This window comes from Scomber japonicus, chromosome 11 (assembly GCF_027409825.1).
Source record: "Scomber japonicus isolate fScoJap1 chromosome 11, fScoJap1.pri, whole genome shotgun sequence".
NCBI classification, from domain to species: domain Eukaryota; kingdom Metazoa; phylum Chordata; class Actinopteri; order Scombriformes; family Scombridae; genus Scomber; species Scomber japonicus.
In genome coordinates, this window is record NC_070588.1 from 13,848,964 (window position 1) to 13,871,764 (window position 22,801).

Consider the following 22,801-nt stretch of genomic DNA (forward strand, 5'->3'; position numbering starts at 1 on the left):
CACCATCTAACTGAAAATGTAACCCTTTGCTTATTCATAAACAGCATCCAGCTCATTTGAGAAAGCAATACTGGATATGTCAGGTCAGATTTCTAGAGGAGAAGTTTCAACTGTAAAGTAAAGGGCACCGCAGTGACACAATCCTTCACACTCTGAAGATCAGTTTCCACAACCACCTTAGGTGGCCACCACTGCTGTCTGCGATGGCAGAATCATGAAAGAGGAAGCAGACATTCCAATTAAGTTCTTTAAAGTCCTTGGGTTTTCATTAAACAATGCTGCTGTCTTCATAATGATCTGGAGAACATCTTGGGTTAAGATTATCTGCACTAACTGCATCAATCACAAATACATGTAAATCCAGGAGACATACTGTAGTCTATTTCCAAAGCTCTTGTCAGAACTGCCATCCTTAAAGGACACTTTTAACCACCAGATTGCTGTTTCCCTGAGGTTATGAAAAAGGAGGTTATTGTGTTGTTTTCAGTGTTTCGCACATATAAATGTATATACACTTTTACACAGTTGGTGGCATTAAACTCAATTCCGCCTTACTAAAATAAATCTCAGACAGAAGCATAAGTAACAACACTATCTATTTTTGTTTTTTTGTATTTACTGCAAGCTGTAGCAGCATTTAAACATGTGATGGTACAACATTCACCATTGTGGTCTCTACATACTGTATTTCTGGAAACACAGCACAATGGGAGAATCAGAGGCAACAGAGCATGTCTTTTTTATTGTTTAAAACATTTTTGTTACAATGCAAGATGTTTTATTTGCAGGATAATCCAATGTAAAAGAAACCCCAAAAAGTTAAGCACTTCTTTATTTTCATTGTACACAGCATGTGCATACTGACATGTAGCACAGTTTTAATCCAAATGACAGTAATCCAAGTAGCCTAAGTGAGGATGAAACAAGTTATCTTTATAGCAACTGTCACTCAACTCTGAGTACACATCATAAGTTATGCAAGGTGACTTGTTAACCTGTCTTGTTCAGAGCTCAAACAATACCAACCTATAAATATCCAGACAAGCAGCTGTCACAGCTATTGTTACTTTTACTCAACCTGCGCTCCTTCTTTAGTGGTTTGGTCTTCCTGATGGCTAGCATATGCTCTTAAGAGTTTGGTTCTTTGTTTCTTGTCTAATTCAACCAGTCATTTCTTCATTTAACTAACAAAATATTTTCACACATTGCCAATTTAGATAAAGATTATGGTAGAAACTCATTAAGATTCAGCTGACATTAGTCTCCATTTGATGACATCCTGCCCTGCATAAAAAGGTTTGAAGTTAGTTTGCCTCTATCTCCCCACACAACTCTGTTTCAAACATGATCATAAATACTAGTTTGAGGCTGATGGGAATAAGATCAGATGAAACATCAGGGATCACTATGGGGAAATTGGGGCGTTTAAGCATCAGTAAACAGTAATGGGATGTAGCAACCAAAGTGGGGCACAAAATGGAACAGAACAAATGGGGTGTATTTAAACAAAACACTATTATAAGCAATCTACAGTACTTCATTTTATTTAATGATTTCACCTAATTTACATGAGCATTCTGGGGAGATATTGCAGCCACATAAAAGGGAAGCTGCAGGCAACACGAACTCACACACATGGATGAAAAATATGTTAATCGAATAAAGCAGAGATCTCAGTAAATTCAGTTGATTTTCATCACCAAGACAAAGAAACTTTTTTGAGTTGTGTTAGTTTAGATTAAGTAGTAAATAGAGATGAGAGGAAAGGTTGTTTGGTAATATTTTCTTGCAAACTAGTGTGCTTGAATCATGTAATCTTCTCACTTGCTAGATTTGGGACTTTTTATAATATCACCTCCAGGTTTGCTTCAGGACAGACGCTATAATGGTCTCTCAGGAATGAGGTGTGATCTGCATTCATGGTTATCGCTCTTATTCACCCTCTCCTTATTGGGATCCTGCTGTGAACTCTCACTTAACAGAAGAAATGTCATTCGTGTTACCAGCACTGTAAAAGCAACCATGAAATTATGAGCTGTGCTAGTTAGCGTCTGTGAAGGAAAACGACAGAGGCAACGATTATAAGACAGAGCACCTGTCCAAACCTTGGAGTCCTTCTGCACTTAGAGTGATTGATGAAATATGAAGAACCTGAGCTTGAGGGAAAAAAAAAACATGCGATAAGTACAGTATGGTGTTAGATTCCCAAAATGACGAAGGCTCCCAGGTCACTGGTATTTTGCCTCTGTGGGGAGTCGGACCATCAAGAGAGTTGTTCTAGAGAGGGAAATACCTGAGAGCACCAATGGACTTCCTTCACCACAAAATACGTAACTGAGGTCAACCAGTCAGCCATCTGTGATGACTGAAGAGTAGATTTTGGACTCTGGATCTGTCCACCCACCCCCTTTTCAAACACTGAGTGCTTCCTTTGCTGCCCTCCGACCATTCCAAAAGGAATGGGGCTGTAACTGAGCCTGGGGGGACAGATGGAGCCTATTTATAGTCCCTACAGAGAGGTGTGAAGTTTCTTGGGATTTCTAAGAGCGGGGGCCGTGGCTCCTTAAGGGGGCTGATGCAGCCGCTGTTGCCCACATGCTCTCTTTACCTCTCTCGCTCACTCAAAAGCCCTCCACTGGCCACACAGGGATTAGATGAGGGCAGGCTAAACAAAGCTACCCGCTGCCCTTTTTTACAGGGGACACGGCATCACTACAGAGGAAGAGAATGAGACAGTACCAGCCAAAAGGGACAGTCTCTTCGTCCTTCTTCGCTTCCTGATAATTTGTTCTTCCTTTAACTCCTAGAGACTGAAGTTGCTGTCACAGACAGAACAATCCCACTGTTTTAATGTCATGATGCCATCTCTGAAAACAGGAATAGTAACGCAGTGTGTCAGTGAGTCTTCTTCTAACTTGATCGTGCATATTTTAAGACTGACTCAGGATGAGCTCTAAGTACAGTTCTAAAGATGGTTATAGTATTTTTCAACCCCATAACAGTTATGAAGGTTTGGCTGTGATAATTATAGACTCTTTTGGTGGTTAATTTGATGGATCTGAAATAATTGAATGGGATAACAAAAAAATATTACATTTATTTGAATCATTTAGCAAGATCACAAGTTCACAGTCACTGTAGCTGTTTTATGAGGCTGCACTTTGGCACAGTGGTGATTTGAGCTAAATGCCAACAGATATAATGTTAACATGTTTTCAATATTAGCTCAGGGTGTTAGCATGCTATCAATTGCTAATTAGCACTAAACTGAGACCGATAGCTGTTTCATCAGTTTAGCAGGTATTCTGTCATAAACATAAGTATTGGTCAAATTAAAATGTTGACCCGATAATGGTTCTAGATAAAAATACTTTAGAGGATCACCAGTGTTATGACAACTCATCTATATAGCCTCAAACCTAATGACACGCTATCCAATAGTTGTCAAGACAGGTTTTATGATGGCTCACCAAAGTCAGTGTTAATCCTCCTGGGACCATGGATGTCTGATGAGTATTTCATAGCAATCCATACAATTGTTGTTGAGATATTTCAGTCTGGACCAAAGTGGTGGACGGAGCGACCGAGTTTTAGAGCCATGCCGCAAAAAAAATGTATTATCTTATTCATCATTTAGATTTGGGCTTACTCTCTGTCCTACAAGCCAGCCATGAAACCATACCAAAGTTTTACATTGTAGAAGAAAACCAGATTCCAACAAAACGTAATATAATAATTATGAATGAAAAGCACTATATCCATCATGCTGTGTAAAAGTTTGAATATAAAAGTAGTGGTCTAAAAAGAAAACATCAATAGCTTTAAACTGGTCTGTCAGTCTAAACTTACACTGAACAAACACAATCAGTGATCCTTGCAACAAACCATCTATTATCTCATCTCTGTCATCTCAGGGCCAAGACATTACTTGGAAACCTGGCAAACAGAGGCGAGGGAGCCTGCTTGTCTATTTACGTCCTCTCTTAAGCTTGGTCACCATCTGAAAGTCACACTTGAAACCGCAGACAATGTGGGGTCCCTCCACTGAGGACAGACACTGGAGCTCATTAGGCTGCACGCCAGCCAATCAGCGAAGGAATTTAGAAGGCAGCTAATCACAGCCTCCGAGTAATAAAGGGCCATACAGTACATTGCACAGGCTTCTCATGTTCTCCACAATCATCACCTAGCAATTTTCCATTGTATGTGCTTCTGACATCATAAACAGGAGGTAGAAAGGTCTGCTTTTTGAAGGGGTCTGAAAATAGAAACTGTTAGATGAAGACATCCGTTTATTTTCAGACTAACAATAATTCTTAGAGATATGAATTTGTTAAACCATTTGTTAATTATAAGAAGCAAGAAGCCTACAGATTGTTTGGTGATGTGTTCAATAGTATACAAGAGAATGAAAATTCAGCACTGACTTGCTCTATTATTTGAGCAGTTTGATACTACTACAATATGTAGTATGAATTTCTGATAGTCTTAAAGGTGTGGTGTTTTTGCAGATAAAGAGAGTAAGGTGCGTGTAGGTAGGTTTATTCCTCACTACACCTCAGCTGTTTTGCATATTTTACAAAAACACATCAGATATTTGACAGCATTTGAATTGACCCCTGCAGGTTGTGAGACAACAGTGGCCTTTAGCATTTTTTTCTTCTGTGTTTAGCACTTTTATACAAAATCGTTATTGCAACACTTTATGTTTGAGAGTGACAAGGTAAAAAAAAAAAAAAAGTTATTGCCTAGTGTTGAGTGGTTTCATGTTCCCACTGTCTAAAAAAATTACACATTTAATATGAAGCCTGTGTAATTCCAATGATGATCCCTGTGTTTAACAGACTTGCAGATCTGCTGTATGACAGGTATTCTAATGGGGTCAAAATGAATTACGACACATGAAAATGATGGACTAGATAGACATACAGTATCACTGTGTGGTGTGATCTGAGTTTTTTTTTACAATTTCCAAAGCCAAATGAAAAGATGTTATCAGTTAATTTTGAAGTTACACAAGTTAACCAGAATAAATTAGAGAGATAGAGAAGATAAACAGGCAGGGTCGGAGGGACGCATGCTGAATTTTCTAATGTAAGACATTCCCTCCTCACTCAACACTTGTGGATCTCCTGCAGTACCCAGAAAAAAGTTCATATATGGGTCATCTTTGATTATCATTTTGGTTTTTTCTTTTAAATGTATAAAACGGGTATCAACGATGCAGTCATGAAAAATAACTTGTTGCGTGTAATATGTTAATTTTATTTCAAGTGGAAAGTCTGGATTTCACGGTATTGCAGTTCAAACTTTACATCACCTTTAGTCATCACATAATTTAGACAGAAAATGATGTATTACAGTTGTCAAATATAGTGCCTGACTACATTGGCATAACCACCAGTTATACAGCAACTCCCTGCTAAATATTTTGTTTAAGTAGCTCATCCAGACATGTTTACTTTTGAAACATAATATATGTGATATGTTTTTTCCACAAAGAAGTTAATTTACCAAGTCAGAAATTCTTAAAATGAGAGCCCCCTCTTCACCCTCAAAACCCAGAATCAATGATTATACAATTTTAATTTTTTTAATTTAATTTACTTCCAACAAAGCTCTGATACCACATATCATGCTCAGCGGTACATGGGTTAAATAGAGATTTAAAGTGAGCACTAAAGAAATCCAAAGAAATTGCACATACATCATTCTGCACAGTGAAGCTGAGAAAACTGCATTTTGAGTGGAGGGGGACTTTAATAAAAACAAATGAAACAAAAAAACCCCTCTGTTGGTCACAAGGGACATGCACAGGCTCATCAGCCCTTTTGCAGCAATAAGAGTAATGGTACCTATAATGGAGATAAATACCTCATTGAAGAGGCTGTGTATATCAAAATGTAATTTTAACTCATCCTACGTTAATACATCCCTTCCTCCGGTCTGCGTGAAGACTCTGGTATGTGAGTGTCATGTCAACTGTAAAGCTGTTATGGCCATTATAGGTTTTACTACACGCTGGCAGCTAAACGACAAGAAGGCCTCATTACCATAACTCATAGACCCACACTGTCACCTACGCATCAAGTGTGCTGTTACAACACTATTTACTGACTTAAAAACCCTCTAAATCTTTTTTCATAAACATTACCACTGGATGTCACCAGTGTGCCACAAATCTTGAAGAGGAGCCATGGGCTAAATTTAGACAAGGGGGATGTGATCTGTGCTTAACTGGGGGGCCTTTGGATTAGACCAATGCAGAGGACCAACACAAAAACCCCAGTTACGGTTAAGGTTATGTTAGGCTTTACATATATACTGTATAAATGTCATGTGTTGGAGATAAATGGTGGGTGATGCACTTAATTGTGAGGCAATTCAGTTACATATTAAACATCCCCACATTTGTAATGCTAGAAAATGTGCAAATTGCATCACAAGTTTCTGAAATGTGGAGGTATTTCCTGATATACACAGCTCCTGTTAGCTACTCACACCCACTTTGTTCAGACTGCTGAACCCAGCAGAGTGGCAGTCAGGCAGCCTTCTCCACTGAGGACCAGTCTTGCAGTGATCAGCAAATACACAGACCACTCTAATCCCACCACCATGGAGTCTGTCCATGGTCAGTTTGGCTTTTTCTTTTTTTCCCTTTTTTTTCTTTGCAGGCAACTGAATTCAAAGAAAAGGCTGTGAAAGTTTGTTACAATGAACGTACTATACACAAGTTTAAGCAGGTGCATTAATACAAACATTTTTTACATTTTAGTTCCCTTTCAACACCATAAAATGTAGATTGTTCATGTAACAGAAATGTCCTCACATTAACATTAATCTATTAAATTAGGCACTTTCTTTTACAGCATCACTGTGGTAATAAGGCAAAAGGGAGATGTTGAAAATGCATTAAAAATCTAAAAAAAAAATGCATCTTCTTCAGTGAGCCTATTTTAAGTATATGCACATTAAGAAAACTTACCAAAAAAATGGTATACCTATAATTTAAAGTGAACACTGATAGACAAGAAAGAGGTCAGTGGGGTAATTTGGTGTTTTTTATGTTTAACCTGATTTATAGCCTACAGATGTGTAACCCCGTTTCAAGTCATAGATAGTAGGCGTTTCCTTTGAAGACCAATCACCGCACTGTGCGCTTCATGCGATGAGCAAAACAACGCCCCGGCGGCCAATCTCCGTCAACGATCCAAGCGCTCACTCGTAATGTCTGAGGACACGAGGGGCAGTTCAAAAAGTAGTTCATTCATCTGTCTGTCAAAGAAACTTGACACTTAGTTGTACGGTTAGCAGACCTGTATATTTTTTAAGCTTTAGTTATATTCAGCAACTTCTCATTCACCGCTCCTTCACTTAAGGAGTTAACTGTGGGCTAATATGACAAAAATCCTGTTAGCTTGCAGCGCTGTTAAATCCCTGAGACAAGGATGTGTAGTTGGCAGAAGAGTCGGCAACTCGTCCGCCTGGCTGAGGCTTCAAACTACTAAATGTTTTAGTGTCAAGGTAAGGAAAAAGTGTGTGAGTTAAAGCTGTTGTTGTCAGTGGTAGTTTCGGGAAATTCTACAAGACTCTCCCCTCCCAAAAAAAAGAGCTGAACTGAGAGCTAATGCCGCAGTGTGCCTCTGGACTCTGGAGGCCAAACTCCGTAGAAAAACCTTAGAAGTCTGTTGTCTCTCCTCTGCACACATGTTCAAACTTGTAAAAAGTATTTTCAGGTATTTTTTTCGCAAACAGCAGGGGCTACTCTTTGGTTCGGCATAGATACAGCACAACAAACAGCTCTTGTTTTAACATATTTTTTTATGTATGCTTCCCATATGTTTCCCAGTTACCCCTCTTGTGCCACAGCATGGTGAGCCCCTTGAAAAAAGTTTGAAACAACTTCTGTTTGCTGGAATAGCTAATGTTTTCCATACAGCTGTGTGCCCAACAGTGTATGTATGCATCATTTTTTAGATGCACACTGATAGCAATATCTCACTTTAATTGCATCATGCTTGCACAGAAAAGTTTAATTTTAACTATATTGGGAGTTGTTATGAATTGTTAAGTGGCTATTTAGTAACCTTTTTATTTGCAGGCTGCAATTTACTCCATTTATGCCTGAAAAATACCTTAATGGTTTCAATGCTTTGTATAAATCAAGCCTGTATGTAAACATTTTATATAACTGTGATGTATTTGTGAATAGCAGGGGTTTTGTGAGAAATAAAATGTATTATTGGTCACAGTTTTTGTGATGGCTGGAGGTCACAGTGGGTCACAACAACCTTTATACTCACAGATTTCACTCTCTCTTTTTCACTCACACACACACACACACACACACACACACACACACACACACACACACACAGAACAGAAGAACAGATTTGTCTGACTCAGCATTCACAGCACAATCCACAGTGCCCTGCTGCAGTTTCAGCATGAAGAGCCAGTGGCTCACTAGTTTCCATCACTCCTAAACCCAAAGTCTGCAACACATCTATTACAAAGTTTTAGGCTTCATGAAAATACATTATTACTGTGTGAGATTTTGCTGGTAATGTGCCTGCACTCTTTTAACTCCCAGGCCCAGACAGCCCACCTGGTCTTGGAGGATGGCACCAGGATGAAAGGGTTTTCCTTTGGCCATGATGGCTCTATAGCTGGTGAACTGGTCTTCAATACTGGCTTGGTGGGGTAAGAAAGATACATGCTGACATACTGTCGAACTCCATTAAAACTTGTCATGCTTGAAGTTGCTTTTTTGAAGATTTGAGGAAAAGTAAAAACAGATCAACCTTGAACCTTGCATTTATGTGGACAACCTTCCAACTTTGGCATTTGGTTTTTAAGTTGTCTGACAAGACCAGTGTAAACAACATTTTGTCAACACAACAATGAACACTACAATATTCTGGCATATTTCCCTTGCTTTTCCCTTTGTTTAGATATCCTGAGGCTCTGACTGACCCTAGCTACAGGGGTCAAATCCTGACCCTTACCTACCCTATTGTAGGGAACTACGGGGTACCCAACACCCAAAAGCTGGACGAGCTGGGCTTGAGAAAATATGTGGAGTCCGAGCGCATCCAGGTATGAAGGTCAGCAGTGTTTGGGAGGTTTCAGAAAGGTTTCAGACCTCAGTGCTGCATTGTATATACAAATTCCTTTTATTCCTGATATTACATGTGTTTTGTTTTTGTTCTTGTTTATGCCCTGAATTTGGTTATAGCTAGAAGTGTCATTATACTCCAAATCCACTTTCAAACAGTTAATTTAATTAGCATTTTTCCTGCACAGATGGCTATGCCATTGTTATTTGTAAAGATCAACAGGTCATTGGTTTTGTGTCTGCACAACTGTCATTTACATTTTCAAATTCTTTAAAAAGATAGTCTACAACGTATTAAGTATGAAATAACCATCATATATGCCACAGTGAGGCCATATAGTAAAATTTTCAATAATTTATTTAAAATGTAATGATACATTCTTTCATCTGTCAAGTGGGAACAAACAGGATTAATGTTAGTGATTTTTTTCTGGTGAGGAAACTACGTATTCGTCATGTTGCACTTTTTAGATGGTCCCACTGCACTTGTTTACAGCTGGCTGTACATATAGAACAAGTGTGTATCATAGTTTACAAAGTGTTGTTTTTCTGTCAACAGTGTATTCATTGTTTACACAATTCACAGGGAAGACAAATGTTGTCACACTGGTGACCTCAGGGAAGCAGGCGGATTTTCCAGTTCTGTTGTTTGTCTATCATCTCAGACTCCGCCAGTGGCCGGATACGCTACACTGTGTTGTCTTTGAACTGTTGCCTTTGTTTATTCAGATGTGTGAAAAGAGGTCAGGGAGAGAGAAAAAATGTAGAGTAAATTGGTGATCTTACTTTTAATTGGTAATTTTTAAATTGAACGCTTGTTTCAATCGATTTATGATTTAGAATCAAAATCATGACACCCATAACTATAGCCACAGAATATTTGGCAGCAGCAGTTAATAGAGTCATAGGGTTGATACAATGAATTGATTAATAGATTAGTCATACGACATGAAACTGATCAACAACTTTTTTTTTTGTAATAAATTGATTCTTATGTTTTGAGAAAAAAATGCCAAAACGTAACTAGTCTTTTTTATAATAGCAATACCTTTTGCTTTTTGGACATTTGATCAAACAAAACAACCAGATGTGTCAACCTGGGCTAAGAGAAGCTGTAATAGGCATTGCCACTATTTTATAAACTAAATGATGTTTTACTTAATCAGTTGTTATGAAAATAAACATTAGTTACAGCCCTATACATAATACTAATGATGTACTTTATCAGTTTTTCTGTAATGAAAGATTAACAACACTGTTTTTATGTGCAACACACATATTTTGGATGTGATGTTATTCCCACACAGAGCAGCGCTTGACAACATACACATTAGGTGCAAGTTCAGTTAAGAAGTGAGGTACTGGGAGGCTTTTTAGTTTTAATGTTAAAATTGTGCTTTGGTGTTTCTAGGTATCTGGTCTTCTGGTTCAAGACTACAGTCACGAATACAGCCACTGGAACTCTGTCAAGTCTCTGGGTCAATGGCTTCAAGAAGAGAAGGTCAGCATTCAGAAAAGTGACCAAGTATCCGGGTAGGATAAGACTCTGTAGTGCCTATGGTGAATTCACAAAATGTTACTTTAATTCTTTAAAGGTTCCTGCACTGTTTGGGATAGACACCAGAATGCTGACCAAGGTCATCAGAGACAAGGTACTGTAAATATAATGATCTGTTCTGCTGCATTTACTGCAAATGGATGGTTTGACCTCTGACACTTTTTATTTGGCTTGTTTTCTCCTCAGGGCACAGTTTTGGGAAAGATTGAATTTGATGGTCAGCCAGTTGACATATCTGACCCCAACCAGAAAAACCTGGTAGCAGAGGTGTCAACAAAGGTAAAGATGTTGTGCCCATAAACCAGGTACAACTGGTGTAATAGACCAAATCAAGCATATTTTCTCTGTCTACAAATTGGTGAGTGCTAACCTCTCTTTTCTGTGTTTTCCCACCCACTAGGAAACCAAAGTATTTGGGAAAGGAAACCCAATCAAAGTGGTGGCAGTTGATTGTGGTATTAAACATAACATCATTCGTCTACTGGTTAAGGTGAGAAAGAATGGATGCAGAGGGAGTGAAAAAAAGCCATCCTTGTCATTGTCTGTTGGTGTGTGTGTCCTCATTAGATTATACACTTAATTAAATATGATACTTTTATAAGTGAGCCTCAGATGACCTTCACTGCACAAAAAAAGTTAACATACTTCCATGTTTTCTACAACCTGACCCAGAAAATTTGAGATGGTAATGTTAAGTCTAAACATCCTGCAGTGTTTGTTCTTTGTCATCTAAGGTGTAAGACAAAGTGCGCCTCTCTGATGTTGGATTTTCTCTTTATTTGCCTTCAACGGTTAGGTTTCCAAATATGGTAATTTGTCAGATAATAAGTGATATTAATAATAAAAGAAACATATTAATTAGTTTTAGTTTACACTGTGAATTTGTACCTTTTTGACCATAAAATGTGACGACAGTGTTCCTTTTCTATGGTAGCTGATTGAATTTGTACAACATAATGAAACCTAATTTGTTTTCTCTAATTGTCTAACCATACATATAAATATTGTAATTTTTGGAAAAATTTTGTGAATTTACCATTTAATGAATGTATGGATATTTTGGCCAGCAGAGCATCTATCACTCGTGTAACATTCACATGATTCATTAAGACTTCATTTTAATATGACAATTATTAAGTAACTGCATACAATGAGATAGAATATCTCTATGTCTGTGTGTAGCGGGGTGCGGAGGTTCACTTGGTACCATGGGACCAGGACTTGCTGAGTCTTGAGTATGACGGCCTGTTCATCTCCAATGGACCAGGTGATCCGTCTCTGGCCAAGACACTCGTCCACAATGTCCGCAAGGTGGGACATGAGACATATCTTATGTTGTATTTTTTATTTTGTCATATTTATCATGATCCACTATAATAAATAATATTGGTATGTACTCTGTGAAGGTGCTGGAGAGTGATCGTCCCCAGCCAGTGTTTGGGATCTGTATGGGCAACCAGATTACTGCTCTTGCTGCTGGGGCTAAGTCATACAAACTTCCCATGGGAAACAGGTGAACTCTTAATAACTAAGCATAGTTAAGACACAATATGCCATAAATATTTCAAAATAAAGGACTGCTTTTGTTCAGCATGCTGTACAGTAAAGCTTTTCAGTGATTTAAAATTATTATCTGCCATTATCCTCTTTATCAATATTTATGTCTGTGGTTCTCAGGGGCCAGAACCAGCCAGTGCTGAATGTGATGACTGGCCAGGCCTTCATTACAGCGCAGAACCATGGCTACGGCATAGACAGCGAGTCCCTGCCCCCAGGATGGAGCCCGCTTTTTATTAATGCCAATGATGGCACCAACGAGGTTGATGTCTATGTTCTTTTACTTTCTAAGAAAATATGGCATTGATTATTTTTGTCCTACAGCTTCAATAAATAGCACCAATTTCTCTGACAAAATAAGTGCAGTCAGGCAAATAAGATTCCTCATGGAAATATAGACCTGAGAACATTTTATAAAGATAAATGCATGTTTCTGAAATGCAGAATCCAGTATGCTTGATTTTTAGTTTCCTTATATCTACTCTGCATCTTTTCCAGGGCATTATGCACAACACTAAGCCTGTTTTCACAGCCCAGTTCCACCCTGAGGCCAAAGGCGGTCCCACAGACACAGAGGTAATTAAAGACTTTAACAGTGCAGGATAATGTACCTGAATACTATGCATAAGTTAAGTAAAGGTATCTTTACAGGATGCAGCTTTATTAAAACTTGAAGCAATACATCTGTGAATGTTCAAAATATGGAAGTTGACTTGTATTAATTGTTCAAGTAAATATAGCTGCAGGCAGCAATGAGGCGGGCCAGAAATGTCATTTGATGTTTGGATTGTAGCAAACCACTTACTAAAAGGAGGAAAACAGGTAATGACAGAAGAATGAAGAAGAATGACAATTGTGTAATTATATAAATTAGCAAACTTGGGTAGTTATTATCAGCATTTAAATTTGCAATTAAAATGAAGTAATGAACAATGATGGAAATATCAGCAGCTGTAGGCTATTTACAATTTTTTAACAGGTTTTGTTTGAAACAGCCACACAAAAACAGATAATACTGTTCTATGTTCTTTGGCCCAACACTGTGTCATTGAAATATCATGAATATCTAAACCAGATATAGCAGTAAAAACTGAATATGACCAATTACTACATCAGTGGCAGTGAAAGATGTAATAATATGTGATGTTTGACTGCACCAGGGACTCAGGTGTTAGGGAACACCACTAATAATGCCTGTCCTTCTGCCTACAGTAAAGTGTTGAAGGCTCTGTGCTATAGTTTTTGTCTCCCACATGGCAGGCAAGGAGTATAGTTCAAGTCTTGGTCAAAGTATACTGTAACCTCTGTCATATTAAAGCAGAATAATAAGACCTGATGCTCTCTACCCAAATATACAGTTGACAGCTCAGTAGGAGGATTCTTTCTTTCCACCTGGGTTTCATGCCTGTGGGCATCATAACAATTTTGCACAGTGCCCATGACAAATCTGTCTCCGACTGGCAGGGAAGTGCAATATCTTAAATACATGTTTCTAAGATAGTGATGAAACTGCTCTTATGTATTACCTTTTATCATAAGAAGAATGAAAGTGTGTCTTTCAACAAACAGTCAGTTTTGTATGAAACACAGCCCCTTTGTTTGGCCAAGGGGAAGAAAACAGATCCTCCATTTATTATAAATATATGGTACTGCTCAAACTGTGGTTATACTGGCATTTTCTTATACTGAATATTAGCATTGTTTGTCTTGTTGTGTTTCAACAGTTCCTCTTTGATGCCTTCTTATCCCTGATCAAGAAAGGAAAAAATGCCAACATAGTATCAGTCATGCCTAAGAAACCTAATATCCCTCCCAGAGCTCAGGTACAGTAAATCAAACTGGTTCATCAGTGCTTTGTGAATGGCAAGTAACTCTGCATAACATCATGTTTGTATGTGACAACCATATAAACAGGGTGTTTATACCATGTTTCATTTTTGAGAAATGAATAAAACAACATGAACTACTATATTGTAATTGAAATGCTATGAATTAATTAATTGCAAATGGAGTTTCATGCTTCGCAGTTTCTGTTAATTACTGTTTTACATGTCACAATGTACTGTGTGTGTTGCTGGTGTGTATTTGTGAATGCAGGTGTCAAAGGTGCTGGTACTAGGTTCTGGTGGTCTGTCTATTGGTCAGGCTGGAGAATTTGACTACTCTGGATCTCAGGCAGTCAAGGCCATGAAGGTAAGAATAAATATGTTAACCTACCTGAAAAAGCACAGAAAATGGTCAAAAGTTTTATATATGATGCCAGAACATACCGTAGATCCAGGCGATAAAAGAAAATAAAAGACAACACATCACAAATTCTGTCCAATCATTTGTGATGACTAATACTACTTATGCTATACATATAAGAAATAAAAAGTTCATCAACTACTGTAGGTGTCAGTTTGCCGCAGGTAAGTGTTATCTGTAACCTATTAAGGTCAAAAACCAAACAGAATAAGCTAGGCAGGAATATGATACTGCGTTTAAATAAATGATCAAAACGAACTTGAGATAGATGTATAAAGATGTCACATCAAAAAGTAACAATACAAGTGTAAACAATCAGGTAGAAGTCATATTAAAAAAACATTAAGAATCACACAAGGAAAATAGAATTTGATGGGTTCAAAAAAAGATATGTGCATGTGTGAAGAGAAGACTGAAGTCACCCTGAAACATCTAGAAAAGAAGATCAGTTGAAAAAAAATCAGTGTTAACAGCACAACATGAAATTGAGATCAATATTGTGTGAATCAGCATTCAGCATTTACAGTGATAATGTCTATAAAATAAAAATCCCCAAATGCTCTTGATTGACTCGAACATGTTATTATCTGTTTGATAAAGCACATTTTCTTTAATTAAATGGCACAAGAGCAAGCATGGTAATCATGATAATGTGGGTACCTGAAAACTTATTTTATTTATCTCTCAGTCAGCATTAGTAAATCAGCTCTAGATGTTGTTGTTGAGAACCATTTAATGTGAATTATCAACCCAAGTGGCGGGCTGGATTTAATAAACATTCCTATTAAAGAAATTACCTGGTAATATCCTGTGTTTATTGTCAACAAATTAAAGTAAATTACCAAAAGCATCACTAAAATCACTAAAAGTTTATTTCAGGATAAATGTAAAATTTGACCTGATATACAGTACCAGTCAAAAGTTTGGACACACTTTCCCATTCATATCAATGAGAAAGTGTGTCCAAACTTTTGACTGGTACTGTTCATGTTGCTTATTCCTCTGTGTCACAGACCTACATTGTTTTCCAAATGTGTGACATGTTCTTTCATTAACCTGAATGTGGACATTGTACATTATTTTACATATTAACTATTTTGGTGCTAGTGCATCAATGTAGTTTTAAATATGTCTTAATAAGTGCACTATTTAGTCTTGTCAAAACTATAATGTCAACAAATTTAAACTTTTTATTTGTGACCTGTTTTTATAATATGATATAATATAAAATGAATAGGCTTCATGCTAAGAGACACAAACGGTGAAGAGAAATCAATAATAATATGCGGAGAATATACGCATTTTACTAATACTGAATGCAATGCTGCTTTATTATGTAGATACTGCTTTTTCAAATAATCATTCTCAGAAGACCATTCATACATGAATGTTTGAATAATGGGGTATGTATGCTGTATGCTACTCATTCTAGTCCCTGACATGTGGAATAAATAGGCCTTTTTCACAGAACACATTTTGACATGTCACTGTAGGAAAAGCCCAGCAGGTGTGAATAATAAAATTAATGATGGCTGAATTCCATTTAGCTGCTTCAGTTTCAGGGTCCTGCAATTGTGCATGCTGGTTCACTGTCATGGCTTACTGGGACACCTGAAACAAACTGAGCTGGCGTTAATGTTATTAGTAACACCTGTGCTTTTCTCATTATGACAAGTCAAAATGTCTGTTGTGAAAAAGGCCTATTGTCAAAAAATGTATTTCAGCCAACAGAAAATAAATGTCAAGCAGAAAAACCACAGTAACACATCTAAATTGAATGACAGGAATAATATAAAAGTGACAGACATCGAAGACTAAACACTAATTAATCACCCGTCTTCATTATATTATATATATTTTTTATATTAATAATAACTGTTCATGTGGTAGGAGGAGAACCTGAAGACGGTGCTCATGAACCCAAACATTGCCTCGGTTCAGACCAACGAGGTAGGCACCAAGCAGGCCGACTCTGTCTACTTCCTTCCCGTCACGCCAGAATTTGTCACTGAAGTCATCAAGGTCGAGCGTCCGGATGGCATCCTACTGTCCATGGGTGGACAGACTGCCCTCAACTGCGGTGAGACGTGTACATTTGTTTTTCTGAATGTGTGCGATAGCTGATTTTGAGATTCATTGTGGATCAGTTCTCTGTGCAGATCAAAAGACTATTTATGTGTGACGAATAGCAGTTTATTTCCTTATGGAGACATGCAACCTGTAGTACTATGAGTAACGATGAGTGAATATAAGTTTTTGGGTATGTGGCTTGTTGTTTTAGGAGTTGAATTATTCCAGCGAGGCATCCTGGAGCAGTATGGGGTGAAAGTTCTTGGAACCCCAGTGGAGTCCATCATGGCCACAGAGGACAGACAGATTTTTGCTGACAAACTGATGGAGATTAACGAGAAGATCGCACCGAGTATCGCTGTGGAGTCGGTTAGTATCAATGTCTGATAACAAGGAAACAGAGATTGTAGATTACATGCATAGTCCTTTCATGGTCACTTCCTCAACATATATGAACCCTTCTATGAACTTTGTAATACACGTGTTAGATACATTCTGCATACGTTCAGTAATTGTATTCTGTAGTGGTTTTAAAAGCATCTTTTAACATTTTTTATGCTGGGGAAATATAATGTTTCATGTGCATCTTTCAGGTATCTGATGCCTTGAACGCTGCAGAGAAGATTGGCTATCCAGTGATGTTACGATCAGCCTATGCTCTTGGAGGTCTGGGCTCTGGTCTGTGTGCCAACAAAGAAAAGCTGGAGGAAACTGCCAACAAGGTCAGATTGGTGTAGGGTATTGATGATGTGGGCATCTGAGGACACTTATTATCATTTATCTTCGTCCTTTGTTGTTAAGCTTGTCAGTTAAAGCATTTTTCCAAAACTTCAACTGAAACACATTGTTTAGTTTTATACTTTTGCCCATGTTTACAGGATTAACCTGTACAAAGATAAAAGTGTTGAAATTGTTAAGATGAATTTCTTTGGTCCCCTGCCAAGAAAAAAAATACTTTGCTGTTGCTAAGCAACCTTCTTTTTTGTTCGTCCAGTACCCAGCATAATGTCTGACTCTCAGTTGGTTCTAATCTGTGATCACAAGCTACCAAAGCAACTGTCTGTGCCTAACTGATTGGCACATACTTTTTATGCCATGCTGCATATTCTGCTGCTTTCCTCACCTGACATTTACAGTAAAAGTACTTATTTTGTGGTTCATGGGGACGTTTAACTGACAAGTGTTTCTTTCTTTGCTATTTTTATGTGCAGCAGCTGTTGAGATGGTTTGTATCATGTTCAGGGCAGAGATATGGTTCAGAAAATCTTGCTCTGATGTCAGTCCTTTAGCTGCATGTCCTCTCCGTTATCACGTAGAGTATTATAGGTGTTTATATATATATATTGCATGTAGCTATTGTATTGTACAGGTCTCTGTATTATTCAGCTGGTAATATAATACAGGCAGTATTTTTGATAGTATTTTGTGTATATGGTAGGCTCTGGCCATGAGCAGTCAGATCCTGGTGGAGAAGTCCCTGCTGGGCTGGAAGGAGGTGGAATACGAGGTGGTGAGAGACGTGGCTGATAATTGTGTCACCGTCTGCAACATGGAAAACTTCGACCCACTGGGCATTCACACAGGTACACACTGGGCATCAACACATTGTTTCTCTGTCTCAGGGGAAGGTACTTCAGGGTGAGCAAGTTTTCTTTTTGCTCTTTTCTGTTCATGTTGGGCAAATTCGTCTTCTACCTGGAACGATTATATAAATCTTTTGGACAAGTTGTCTAATTCTGTAGATCAAAAAACAGCAGTGAGAATCAATACAAGAGCAGTAAACTTAAGCCTTTGGGTGTTGTTCAGTTCTCATAGCCAAGATCAAGATGTTACACAGACTGAGACATTCTTAAGTGTACCTAAAACTAAATGTGCATTGAGTGAAGTCCAAAGGATAAACAGACAAGTGTATCTGAAGTGCAGTACTCCCACGCCATAAAGCCTCTTCTGCTAAACAACAGTGCAGAATTGTAATTCAGATATTACAAGCTGTGTTTTGTTTTTTAAAAAAGGTAAAACTACACTGTAAGAGATTATTAAATGAAACTGTTAAAACATCTATTTACAACAAAAGGTTGGAGATGTAGAGTGGAATGCATGACAGGGGACATTGATTCAATCCAAACGAGAAACAAACTTTTGTTGCTTAAGTGATGTTTTACTGATGTTTATTTTTGGTCAAAATAATTTCTTCTTTTCAGTATTTATTCTCCTGCCTCTATATCATTAACCGAGGCGAAATTCACACACTGTTGACACTGTTCAAACTCATTCTTAGCTTTAACCCCTCCTCTTGTTCTTCAGGTGACTCCATAGTGGTGGCACCGAGCCAGACATTGTCCAATGAGGAGTACCACATGCTCCGTGAGACGGCCATCAAAGTGGTTCGTCATCTTGGCATTGTAGGCGAATGTAACATTCAGTATGCTCTACACCCCTCATCCCTGGAGTATTGTATCATCGAGGTTAATGCCCGTCTATCAAGAAGCTCTGCTTTAGCGTCCAAAGCCACTGGGTGAGAAACTATATGTATTTTTGAAGAGTGTGCTTAGACTGTCAGTAGGATAGTTGAAAAAGTGTAAAATACACTATAAATGAATAGATTCTTAGTACAAGTATTATAAATAGATACTTTAACCTGAAGCTTTTGAGCATCCAACACTCACTGATGTGTTCTGAATCGTAAATTCATGTAATTTACAATGCAATCGAATAGTAACAAAACTTTTAAAAGCACTGAGCATTATGTTGAGGATAGATAAAACATTACAGTTTTATTGTGATACTGATGTTGATAAGAGACAGAAACGTTTATAATCAGTAGAAAAGTTCTCTAGCTGTTACCCACCACCAGCTGATTTTGGTCTCCCCGCCTTGCTTCATGTCTCACAGGTACCCCTTGGCATTTGTAGCGGCTAAATTGGCACTGGGGATCCCCTTGCCAGAGATCAAGAACGCTGTCTCAGAGAAGACCACAGCCTGTTTTGAGCCCAGTCTAGACTACATCGTCACCAAGATCCCCCGCTGGGACCTGGACCGCTTTCAGGGCATGTCTCTTGAAATCGGCAGTGCCATGAAGAGTGTCGGAGAGGTGGGAAAAGGATTCATGGATACTCACCCACTCACCCACTCACCCACTCACCCAATCAACATACACCCATATTATACTTTGATGCATTTCCTTCTTCTGGATTCAGGTGATGGCAGTGGGCCGGACCTTTGAGGAGAGTGTGCAGAAAGCCCTGAGGATGTGTCATCCATCAGTAGATGGCTTTGTGCCCCGGCTTCCACTCAAAAAAGCCTGGGCCAACACCCACAACCTGCAACAAGAGCTGGCTGTGCCCTCTAGCACCCGCATCTTTTCCCTCGCCAAGGTACACTAATCTTTCATGACATTAATAATGAATGACGCTGACTAAAGTTTTCTCATTAAAATCACATTTTGAGAAGTTAAAGAATAAAAAATTATCATGAAAAAACCATCAAATGCAGAGGAAAATGTGTCCCTGAGCTACCTGCATGTCTGGCTGTGAATGTCTAATTGTGTGTGTGTGTGTGTGTGTGTGTGTGTGTGTGTGTGTGTGTGTGTGTGATTTTGAAGTAGTTTAAACAGATGCATAGTTCTTATAATATTTGGAAAACGCATAGAAACAGTGCATGATTATCTTACTGACAGTGTGGCCTTTTTTTTTTTACTGTTATGTTCAAATGTGGGGGAGAGCAAATTCAAATGACATAAACTGAAATATATATTTTTGCTGTTTGTGTGCTTGCTCAATACAGTGCTGGTAGTCTGTCTTTTTCCTCATTTAGTCAGATCAAGGTGAGACAGCATCTAGTGCATCTAGGCAATGCATCCAGTTTCAAACACAGGGATAAACTATTAAACTGAGAAAATGAGGAAAAATATTAACAACTCTGCTTAAATATGCTATAGGTATAATTGTAGTATTTAGTGACTCAAACATTGAGCATGAATACTTAACTTTATGATGACGATGGTGATGAATGATAAATGTAATGCTGAGTCTGTTTAATGTCTCTATCCTGAAGGCCCTCCACGGTGGCATGAGTGTGGATCAAATCCACCTGCTGACAGCCATAGACAAGTGGTTCCTCCACAAGCTGAACAGGATTACTGAGCTGGAGAAGCACCTGGCACAGTACAAGAGGTAACACAAACATACAGATGATGTGATATGATGTTGTTTTCATATTTCTAATACTACCATCGCAACTCTGTAAACATTCACACATTCAGAGTGTATCAACATACATGTTTTCTTTCCTTTTGACTGCACACTGACTGGATTTGATGAATTGATCAAATTTTTAGTTATCACATTCTCGACTAAGCCTGTGGTTAAATCTTGTTTTATTTTATACCTACCTCTGTGCCTGTATGCAGGTGTGCTGTGACAGCTTCAACAACTACAATGAAACTTGCACTATGGTATCTGTTTGAGTCTCTGCTTTCCTTTTGATGGACGGAAATATCTAATCAAGTGACTATCTCCTCCAAAATATAGTCCATCTATCCATCTATCCATCTATCCAGTACATCCATAAAGATGCAGTCTAGTGAGGAAAGGTGTACTGATCCTTCAAGCATGGATTCATTTAATGGAATATATTGTAATTCATTGCTTAGTTCCAAAGCTGGCTCAGTCAGTCTAACCTTTTCGCCGTATGCTCTCACTTCCTTTACCATTAATTCTGCCTAAGACTTCTTTGTTGTTTTGTGGATTCTTTATTATTGCTACAGACACTTTGTCCACTGATGACATGATTATTTCCTCTGTAAAATCCATAGTGAAATTAGACTGTTTTTTTTGATCAATCAATTCAGTTAACGGATTTTATATTGTATTTCATTCTTGTCAATGAAAGACTGTTACTTCAATCCGGCACTCACCTGCTCCGGCAGGATTTCTGACCCAAATGCATTTTATACTGCTGCCCACAGCACAGTTATTCCTTATGCCACAGTGCATGGGCTACATGGTAGCCCTTGACTTTTAAAATGCCTAAAAGAAGGGCAACGTTGTGGGTAATGAATGTTTTTCTTCTAGAAATTGTAGAGATACTCTTCAACAAAAAAATGCTCAAAAATCAGATGAACCTCAGTCTCTTATCCATGTTTCTCTGTGACTTGTGGCTTGCCTCTCTCTCCCTGCCCTCCAGCTCTTACCTGGGCAGCTCAAATCAAAGCCGCTGTGAATTTTCATGGCTCAGCTACAGGTTACCTGCAGCTTCCTTCTGACTCTGCTGTTTAATAATTAATGTGTCGCCGTTTGGTGGGTGCCTAACGCAATAGTGAAGGCTGTTGTAGTCTCCACTGCCTCTAGAGCACAATACAGGCTGCTTGCCAGACTGATGGACCGTAGAGCTGAGTCAAGGTGTGCTTCAGGCTCAACTGGTCAGCATTGTTATTGTTTATGTGGAAAACTGTGTTGTTGTTTTTTTTTTTTATTGCAGTAATTAGGACTGAAGAATATTTCTTGATAGAAAGATGAAAAGTAGTGACTGAAGTGAGAACATTGAGTCATTATTAGTGTTAGGACTTTTTTCATACAGATAAGATTTGAGATAAATAGTAGACCGTTCTTTAAAAAAGAACTTGTCCACTCTGACATTGAATATGTCTGGTACATTGAGTCTATTTCCACTGAGCTGTACTCATCTCTGCACTGTGGCAGTTGGTGGAAATTTGTTTGTTAAACGTTTGAGTTCTAGTGACAACCAATAATTTGCAATGTCATTAACGTCACCTTCACAATGATCTCGAAAAATCTTGTGCTTGAAGTTGGTCATGTACTATTATAGTAATAACATTTTTACGTGTAGCTACAGTTCAGTTTAGTTAGATTAGTTACATACTAATTAATCTGCAGGTAATTCTTTAGATTAAAGTCAGTGTAAAGTAAGAATAAATATGTGGTCTGAGTTTAACATACCACAGAAAAGTGTGTTGTTAACCACCCTGCCAAATTTGAATGATTAAAAAAATCGCCAAATATATGAAATTAAGCTTCAAAGTTGTGTAAAAATCAGCCTCTTTCTCTTCTCCTCAACGCTGTGGGAGTGCCCGCCGAGTCCGTTGAATCCCCGCCCCCTAATAAAGTGTACCCGAAACATGGACGCTACGTCTGAGAGCTTTCTGCTGCTAACTCAGCTACTAGCTCGGCGGCTAACTGGCTAACTGTAGTAGACTGTAGTTGTAGTAGTAGTGTGCGCTGAATGTATTTATA

General features: G+C 38.3%; 1 protein-coding gene across 1 annotated transcript in view; it reads left to right on the forward strand.

Moving 5' to 3' along the window:
• Positions 1–7,398: 7,398 nt before the first annotated feature.
• cps1 (carbamoyl-phosphate synthase 1, mitochondrial) overlaps positions 7,399–22,801 on the forward strand; it is a 49,279-nt gene continuing 33,876 nt past the window's right edge. The window contains exons 1-21 of the mRNA XM_053329154.1: positions 7,399–7,524; positions 8,594–8,703; positions 8,955–9,099; positions 10,530–10,619; positions 10,714–10,770; positions 10,863–10,955; positions 11,077–11,166; positions 11,859–11,987; positions 12,083–12,189; positions 12,354–12,495; positions 12,732–12,809; positions 13,958–14,056; positions 14,331–14,426; positions 16,371–16,560; positions 16,762–16,919; positions 17,144–17,272; positions 17,989–18,133; positions 18,855–19,065; positions 19,443–19,641; positions 19,748–19,924; positions 20,604–20,722. Coding sequence (XP_053185129.1) covers positions 7,399–7,524; positions 8,594–8,703; positions 8,955–9,099; positions 10,530–10,619; positions 10,714–10,770; positions 10,863–10,955; positions 11,077–11,166; positions 11,859–11,987; positions 12,083–12,189; positions 12,354–12,495; positions 12,732–12,809; positions 13,958–14,056; positions 14,331–14,426; positions 16,371–16,560; positions 16,762–16,919; positions 17,144–17,272; positions 17,989–18,133; positions 18,855–19,065; positions 19,443–19,641; positions 19,748–19,924; positions 20,604–20,722 — 2,690 coding nt within the window. The remainder of the gene's footprint in view (positions 7,525–8,593; positions 8,704–8,954; positions 9,100–10,529; positions 10,620–10,713; positions 10,771–10,862; positions 10,956–11,076; positions 11,167–11,858; positions 11,988–12,082; positions 12,190–12,353; positions 12,496–12,731; positions 12,810–13,957; positions 14,057–14,330; positions 14,427–16,370; positions 16,561–16,761; positions 16,920–17,143; positions 17,273–17,988; positions 18,134–18,854; positions 19,066–19,442; positions 19,642–19,747; positions 19,925–20,603; positions 20,723–22,801) is intronic.